Source organism: Acanthaster planci, linkage group LG01, assembly GCF_054643075.1.
Source record: "Acanthaster planci isolate LZ-2023a linkage group LG01, COTS_SCS, whole genome shotgun sequence".
Lineage (NCBI taxonomy): Eukaryota > Metazoa > Echinodermata > Asteroidea > Valvatida > Acanthasteridae > Acanthaster > Acanthaster planci.
The window spans coordinates 13,710,526-13,719,885 of NC_141777.1; the positions used below are offsets into that span (position 1 = coordinate 13,710,526).

General features: G+C 42.7%; 1 protein-coding gene across 1 annotated transcript in view; it reads right to left on the reverse strand.

The window, feature by feature from the left end:
- The window catches only part of LOC110979460 (calmodulin-alpha-like), a 26,363-nt gene extending 17,259 nt beyond the window's left edge, over positions 1 to 9,104 (reverse strand). Inside the window, exons 1-2 of the mRNA XM_022235267.2 lie at positions 8,085 to 9,104; positions 6,828 to 6,858 (exon numbers count right to left, since the gene is read on the reverse strand). Coding sequence (XP_022090959.1) covers positions 6,828 to 6,858; positions 8,085 to 8,129 — 76 coding nt within the window. The 5' untranslated portion in view covers positions 8,130 to 9,104. The remainder of the gene's footprint in view (positions 1 to 6,827; positions 6,859 to 8,084) is intronic.
- Positions 9,105 to 9,360: the final 256 nt, after the last annotated feature.

Here is a 9,360-nt window from a genome sequence, read left to right on the forward strand (position 1 = left end):
AGCTGGACTTAAAGTGGTGTTATGTTTGTCTGCAGTGGAATCACTTTGTTTTTCTGTCTCCTGTTGTTTTAAGCGTGTACCTGTTAAAAATCGAGCATCAGGTTCAGTGGCTGATTGTTGCTGCGCATCAGTATCAGCTAGCTTATCTGAAGTAGACGGCTTGTTCTGGTCAGTCAAACTGTCTCGTCGACTCTGTTTTGATGGATGTTTCGGGTCAGATTTTTTACCGTGTACAAACTTGGGAGGGGGATTCAGTGGGTTAAAATCTGCCATGTTTGTGTCAGATGTAGACGGTTCAGCTTGTGTTGTTTTTTTGCAATGTTTACTTATGTGGCCATTTTCTCCACAGCTGAAACATTTAACAGAATCATTGGAGATGAAAACTCTGTAGTTCACCCCTGCGTGAAATATGTTCATGTGATCGGGAATAGTGACATTGGTTTCTATGATAGCATGCACTTGACGTCTAAAAGACATAACATGAGATAACTCTTTGTCTTTAATTCCCAAGGGGATCGGTTTGATGGCTGAAACTGGTTTGCAGAAGCTTGATAGATTTCGTGCAATGACTGCATTTGGTAATTCTGGATATACATTGGACAGTACAAGTCTCTCAGTAGGTTTTACTAAGGGGGTGATGGATATAAACGAATCGTTGTACTCCAAACCATACACAACAGCTTCCTCAACCGCTTCCCTTGATTTGAGGTAGACTGCTACACGCCCATTTGATATACGGGAGGCAGAAACTATTTCAGCAGGGTTCATACCCGAGACAGATAGTGCATTAACATAACACTGGACAGAGACATTGTCTTCAGCTTTGAAAACGATTCCATTCTCGCGAGTTATGTTAGTGAAAGGTTCAGATGCAACATTGGTCTTTGAGAAGCCAGTCGCCTGATCACCTGAGTGATCCCGAACAACAGGACGGTCGGCAGCACGACTAGCCATGGCGGCCAGCCCCGCTAGCTAACGTGTATCGAATGTTCGGGACTATGCCAAAAAAAAGAGGTGAAAATATTACAAGATGATATACCGTAACAGTCCTTCAATAAGACCTATCAAGTCTACAACAATATACGTACACAACTACAACCAATAAGGACCAAAAAGGTCATTAGTACAGTGATAAAACTTACGTTAAACGAGAGCCCAAAAATCACACCGCCTTCAAGCAAACAAACAAACAAACAAACAAACAAACAAACAAACAAACAAACAAACAAACAAACAAACAAACAAACAAACAAACAAACAAACAAACAAACAAACAAACAAACAAACAAACAAACAAACAAACAAACAAACAAACAAACAAACGAACGAACGAACGAACGAACGAACGAACAAACAAACAAAACGTTCTCGCGCAGCACCCATTTTTCCCGATAGGATCGGTCAAATAATGATGTAAACTTTTCCACTACCATGCCTAATGCACACTGGCACTTCAACTTCAAAAGCCCACAACAGCACCTTCAGTCAAATTGATTTAAAACTCCACATTTGTACTGATATGGAGCCTTTTTGACATTTATACTAAGTTTAACTTTAAAAAAATCTGGACATGAGACAGCCAAGTTCTTTGGGACGCATTCTGGCCCCAACTGTGTCATGGTCCACAATGACCAAGCTCTTTTAGGGTTGAAGGTTGGGTAGACACAAGACACACACTTGTGAACTGTTCCTTTAGGCCTCGAACCCCCTTCCAGCATAACGCCCGTTTTAACCATTGCCACATTCACTGTTGGCTCCCCCTAGAGGATAGAATGTGCCAATGCAAAGTACGTAGACAGAGTTGCGACGTGAGGTCGATGTTGGGCGACATTTTGTTTCAATATTGGTCGGTTGTTATATTTAGGATAGCACAAATTGATCATAAAATGAATATACGACAGATTAAAGTCGGACAATTGATTGCTCCCTGCGTAAAAGCACGTGTACAGCATGCCCATCGGGCGGGGTGCGCCCGGGCCAGACTTTGACACAAAATGGCCTCTGAAGTTGTCGCTAAGTGACTTTGGCCTGAGTTACGCCACAGCCTCAAGCCCCACCCTCGCACCAACATCCCTGTTCAATCACCACACAGTAGAGGTTTCTCTGTCAAGCTACAGGGAGGCCTTCAGTATACATAATTAATGTGTATATTATCGCTTCTGTCATCATAATCTCGCTACACATTTACACCCTTGGCCAGAGAAGTACGCCGTACCGTGACCCCCAACCTTTGATAGGTTCTGCACGGTCAGCGGATTGGATGGCACATGACACGTGGGTGTACTGTACTCGTGCATAACTCGGGCGAGGATGTGAAAAGTACCACCCTTACGGGGTAATGGCACTTTTTTCCATTCAGATTAACGTTCAGTATAGTAACTCTAACATTCCTGCGTCCCGGAATAGAAATAAGAAATGCATGTAACGGCGCTAATGTGCCCATCGAAAATTTCAAGGGAAACATAACTTTAGAACATCGTAAATGTAAGGCCGACGATTCGATTCCAAACGATCCTTTATAAATCAAAATTGCACCAAACCAAACGTCCCTTATAGTTGTGCTGTACGTGTACATGTACTAAAATGAATACAAGGCACGGTCCATTAATTGATCTGTAAACATCAGTGACCACCTGAGCGGAGTAAAGTACCGCACGAACATGATCGATTGTTGTTCCAACCCAAAAGAAATCTGGCAGTCCAAAATACGTATTAAGCTTGCCTTGTGAGGTGTGAGGCACGGTACATATCATAAACCTCAATGCACTCTTGCGCAGACGTTGGGGATGTCCGCGGGCGCCTCGCCTGCCGCTCGACTGATCCAATATTTATGCCATATATACTGATTTCGTAGAAATTGGCAACTCCTATGAAAGCTATTCCACGGCGATTCGAGCCCCTTCCTCCAGAGAGGGCTCATACACTTGTTTTCCACCCCACTGATGTCCCAGCAATTTAAATTCTACAGCGAAATAATTGCATGTGCTTGTTCAATTTCCATGCCATCAATACGTAATGATGCTGGGACAGTGAGCCTATCCCAGAGAGGAAACAATCTCTTACAGGTCCGCAATGCATGCTAAAAAAATCCCCAAATCACCAGATTCTAGAGGTACTCGTCATAGCTCTGTGGTCTTTTTTTTCTCAGCCTTTCAGTCGGAGGATTCTCAAAAGACGTTTTGGTTTTTTTTTACTGGGTCATACGATGCTAAAGTGTCATAAAATGGGAACCCTGACATTTTAATACTTTACTGGAAGACTTTCTCATAGTTAAGTAAACAGAGGTACTGTTAATGCAAAAAAAAAAAAAAAATCCCGGAAGCGTTCCACTGCCAAACAATAACTTTTGCAAACGTTGCATTTTCAAAACCTGTGATATTCCACAAAGCCCAGGAAAGGCACGACGCACTTACACACCTTCCTTCACAAGACAGAGAGTTGGTTTATCGTAATTGCTCCTGACGCTCAAGAAAGTGTACCAGTACAGGTTGGCCGAGGCATCTGACATTTTAAAGTGTACACAGACCATCGTATCTTAACTCAAAACAATCAGTTAATTATTCAAGGACAGACGGACCCAGCCGTCTCCGTTCTTCTTTTTATTTAATGATGAATTCTAAAGATAGGAGGTAGGTACATTTGCATTTGGCTTTTGGGTAAACTAATTAAGAACATAATCAATGAAGGTAATTAATGAACCGGATTTTGGGGACTCGCCTCATTAAGGACATCATTATAATGCATGGGTATTTTGGTTAAAAGGCTTGTATTTGTGTTTGTAATTTTTCTATCAATTCATTTTGAAGCTCAAATTAAACTCAAATACATATCATTAAATTTTTTTTCTCTAAACTGTCTGAATTCAAGTTTCCATTTTTTCCCCTTTCATTTACATAAGTATCAATAGCGCAGAATTTCAGGACATCATTCCTCCAATAAATGTCAGTGTATACTGTCAGTAATGTATTTCCCTTTAAATAAATGAACACGACAGGATCGCTCTCTTCTCGAGACCGCATGGCTATGTACTGTGTAGACTCAAATTCAATAGTGGTCATTCAGCGTTTAATGGAAGGAACCCCAATCCAGAATCTTCTTACTGAGTTTATTGGATTTGGTACGCCGTGAAGAACATGCTCAGGTCGCTTGCCGCCACGGTACGGAGAACTCCTGCCCAGCGTTATGGGGCAATGTGTTTGGTAGTCATTCTCCCCTTGACAATCTGAACTGGAAGGCCTTATGCCACAACATCTGTGCCGAAAAATGGGGGTGAGGAAGAATTTTTGGGATTGACTTGCCCTGCCATGGAAATTTGAAACGTGGGGGGGGGGAGTGCTGACACCATATGACACTATAGGGGTGATGTTCATGATACAGATGTACATTTGTAATGTATTTCCTGCAGAATGTAACATCAGAACGGCATATGTGTAGCTTTTTAAATTGTTCTCCCTTTTTGAGTGCTATTGGAGACATTTGTCGGTTATTTTTTCCTCACTACGAAAAAGTAGGAGATGATTCAATAGCCCACCCCCCCAAAAAAAGTGAGGGTATATACCCCCTCCTCCTTCCAAGATTTACGCCCATGACAGAGGCTTATAATGAGAAACAAGTTCGCAGTTTTGAGTGCTAGGAATATGCTATCTCAGAGAGTATCAGGTGGATTCCGACAGTGGCCCAAATCATTATGTTACAAACCCACACTTCCTCCATTTGGATTACAGACGTGAGACACAGCACTGGCTATACGTTTGTCACTTTTATATTATTTTCATTTCTTGAACCGATTTGACAGATGTAAAGGAATACACTGTCGGTGGTAACATTCCAACCCCCCCCCCAAAAAAAAACAAGTTCAACTGCAACTGTATACTTTATCTGTAGTAATAATGGAAGTAAAACAGTCCTAACCCTACACCTTAGCCAATCCCATCCTCAAACAAGCCCTAATCCAGCGACAACTTTTTAAAAAGCAAATTCGCAAGCACACAACAAATAATTTGCAGTCTTCCTGTAAACTCCGCACTCACGCCGTTAGAACGATTAAAATACTCTCCGCACATTATTAGACATTCCCATGTGGGATGGTTGAGCTTCACAGATTCGGTGCATTATCCAATGGACGATAACCCTTGTGCATCTGATGAAATCTGAAGCAGTCTGTAGCGTTGGGCTCATCATGCATTTAAATTGCACCCGGACCCACCGGTTAAAGTTGATTTCCCGAATCTGCAGCGATCCCTCGGCCCCTGCGGTAGAAATTGGCGGCCGTCGACAAGACTTCCATAGAGTATGACGTCAGGGTATTAATTGCAATCGATATGTGAGGATGGGGGGGGGTATGAAAGAAGACTAATTGACAACAGCTGTCACCCCGGAATGTCTACAAATTTTGCTTTTGTGGACGATTGATCTAAAGTTGGACAGGGTGCTGGCATGCCAAAATTACTTGAAGTAGTGGCTTGAGAAATGAATACCCTGCTCAGAATCATAAGCGATACAGAGTTCTGCCATGAGAAAATTAATTTCGACTGTAAAACTGAGCTGGGTAAACACTCGTAACGTCAATAGGCTGTAATTTTGGCTATTTTTTAATACTTACGGACAACACATCTCTCATGGGCATCAGTATGAAATAAGATGAGCCACTGTATAGTGACGTGGGACAGAGATGTTCATGTAGGGGTTATATTTTCCTAAGACAATTTTAAAGGGGGCTTGTATTTGAAGATGCTCTTTTCGAACTTCACGCATACCCGAGATGTTCTCAAGGTAGCAATTCCGCAACTGAGTTTTTCCGTACAACAATTTGTCCCCCCTTCCCTCAAGAACAAAATGTAATCTACTACTTCGTGTGTAGTGTTCGGTTCGAAAACACACCGTCGCACAGCGAGTGAGAACGAACTGCCGGGTTCAAGTCTCTCTACGTCGTGCGAAAGGCGCTACTTTTCCAGCGGTTGAAGATGCATCCTTCGCATGCAACGAACTCTGACGAACGATTCACGGCTAAGCAGTTCTTCGATTAATCGAGTGTCGACGTTATGCCATGCTGACAGGAGTCTAATGAATGCTTATTACAGATTAGTTGACTCAAGCATCTGAACATTCAGAAACCAACCAAAATTGTTCACTGCAGGGTGTTCAATAGGTTCTAGTCATTGTACTTAAATCTTCAGAACTCTGTTGGTCACAAAAAGGGACTATACTCCCTTACCACTAAGCAGAAATAGAAGAAGCCACACATTTATAAACGTAATGTGTTTGCTGCTAGTACATGCCAATAATTAGTCGTGACCAGTCTTACCACAACTGAAAACATGTCGGCCCTGAAGTACGAAATCGGCGTGCAACATTACATAATAACTGCTAGCTATTTACCCTCGTACCAATATCCATACTCGCGTTGATCGTTTTGAGTTGATTCAATTTTCAAAATGATCTCAAATTAATGCACTGCACTCTGAACCACTTAGAGAACTGTGTTTCAGCATCGGTACTTTTGTTCACAAACCAATTCCCCTCATGCCACAGACAAAAAATAAGGAAGAACACCAAATATCGATTATTTGGTGTTATCTGACTTATGAAAGTCGCTGGAGATCGTTTATAAAGATATGTCCTGCTGTTTCTAATGTTAGAAGTGCCAATGTTGTAAGATGGTGAATGTTCGTTGTGAAAACCCCCTGAAACTACCGCACGCCACAAGATATGCCGGCAAAGAATAAATGGTGAATTGCCAGCGGATGAACTAAATTTGTTTGTGTGCTAACACAATGTTCGTCGGTAACGCATGGTAAAAGAGAATTATCTTTTTTTCTAAATCTCACCTGCAATTTGGGCTTCTGAAAGCTCGTCTATCTGAAAGAGAAGAACATTGGCGTTATATATTACACATATGACACCAAGAAGGCTTCATGATAGTGTTCAGTCAGCTGTAGCAGCCAATATTAAACTGTCGAAATCTCCTTCCCCCCTTCTACACACACACACAACACATGGTCTATCAAAGAGTTTACCAGAGCAGAAAAAGACTCGCCTGAGCCCTTATCACATTTGGCTGGGATTACACGGTAACATATGAAATCTGTGTGCCATCGCGGTGTGCATCCTGCACTTTTTCCCGTGACAAAATACATTCTTTGAATTTCAAATGTTTTGCCTCATCCAAAACATGTCCCCCTTGTCAAAGTACCCGTGTACTGCCGTCTCATTCACATATCATGTCAGGTTTCGTCCAGATACTCAGATTGCTTGGATGAGATCGATAGCAGAAGGGCGCAGAGGAGATAGCCAGGGGACATTTCACAGGATACTATGTGAGACTATGGCAAGTATCGGGAAACTATTGAACCGGCTTGATGCAGCTGCACCTGCGCGTTTATGGCTGTTGGTGATGTTACTGTTGCAGTGGCTGTTCGTACTGCTGTACAACATTCCATTGTCATCGTCCTTGTCATCATCGCAGTGCCCGTTTTTACTTTTATTTGTGATGAGTATATTGTTACTCTGCTGTAGTCGTTGTCGTTTTGGAATTTTCACGGTCAATTTGGCACATCTATAATTGTTAGTTTTTGTTTACAAAATAGGGCTTTTTTATTGTTGTTCAATTTTGTGCGTGGCCTAGAATCTGGAATAAGGAAATCTTATAATAGTGACCGAGAAAAACATCTGTTTTGTTTCTCACTCTAACCAGTAGATATCGCTGAAATTATGTCGCACTTTATATAAACTGGTATTTGTCAGACCAAAATACATTGCATCAAGAAACGAAGGTTTTCGTGTGTCGAAAAATGCACCGTCTCCTCAATAACTCAAAGTTGATACCATAGTACGTCTCGAAAAGGCAATACTGCGTGTCGGTCAAGCCTCAATGAGGACAAATTAAATTGAAATTCTATATCAGCTAGCATTTATTCAGGTCATCAGTCCTTAACGGCGCTAACGTTTACTCTCCAAGACATCGGGTACTGTCCTGTTCTTTATAAAGGGTCCAGATTGCATGACAATTGGAGTATCGTTTCTTGGCATGGGTGGGAACGAAACGCGGTGACATTACTACACTAAGCGATGACAGGAATACTTACCGGTTTTTTGGCGCCTTGGTTTTTTTGTGCAGACATAGTTGACATTGCTCTGCTGGCTGCTACATCACCGACAGATCACTCTTCGATGTCACTTTACGTGTGTTGGAGTTATTTCTTTTAAATCAGATCAAAATAAATCGCCCCTGGGGCCACAGCCAGTGATAACACGCGCACACGCGGAACCCTTACCATCCACGCGATGATGAACAACACATGATGATGAATAATAATTACCAGCTAGTCATGCGCAGTGGCATGCGTATGCTTGCCTTCCACGAGCCATCAAGGTGACGTCCTTAACGGAAATTCCCCCAGACAATTAATTAACCAAGTATGCAAATCAAGAGCCTCTGATTAGAGCGGTTGGGTTAGAGCGCCACCTCCTTCCAGGGCCAATTCTGTGCCTGCCTGCCACACCGCTGCTCGCCGTGTAGAGAAGTGAAGACGAGTAATTACACATCTAGCGTGCACGTAGTAAATCTGAGCCGCACACGGCCGGCCCGTGAGCTGTGGAGGCATGTTCAGATTGGAAGCATGAGTCGCATATCATAGGCGACCAAATTTACCTCCAATAATGCTTATGAAGCAAAATGTCAAAAGGTTAATGACGAGAGGTTTTATGCTGCCCTTGAAAAGGGAAATGAAACTTGGATCGGAATAGAACGTGCGAAATCCAACACCCCGAAAGACACGCATCCGCCGCGCCGTCTGGACGTTATACAGCGTGCCACATCCAGGATTGCGGCTATCTACGGAAGATAGCATTTCTATTGCACGCGTGTGTAGACATGCAGTATGCATTATACAAAGACGCGGGAAAGGTACCACAACGTGGCTCACTGCTAGCATCATGTTGTCGCGGCATGGTGAGTAGCAGTGGAAAACGTGGAGGGCGCGAGAGATGGTCTAACGGAAGCCTTTTTTTCTTCTTAACTTCATCTGACGTCTTGCCGTGACAAAAGGTAGTTAGCAGGCCGTGCTGCAAGGCAGTATGCATCGCGTGCGAGAAATAACAAATGAGTCCCAATGGGACTTTTGCTTAATTGATATCAACTGCAATAATAATCATAAATCTCTCTCAGTTCGTGTTTGTACTGGCATCATTTACACAGGAGGGCATTTCATGCTATACGCAAAGACATTGTCTCACGAATTAGGACAGCGTATCAGGGTTGGATTTATCATGGGACACGAGTCAACATGGTGTCGCTGGGGCGTATGTAATGACCAAAGTGCAGGGAGATACGGTCGAGAAATTAGGTACCTAATGCTGTAC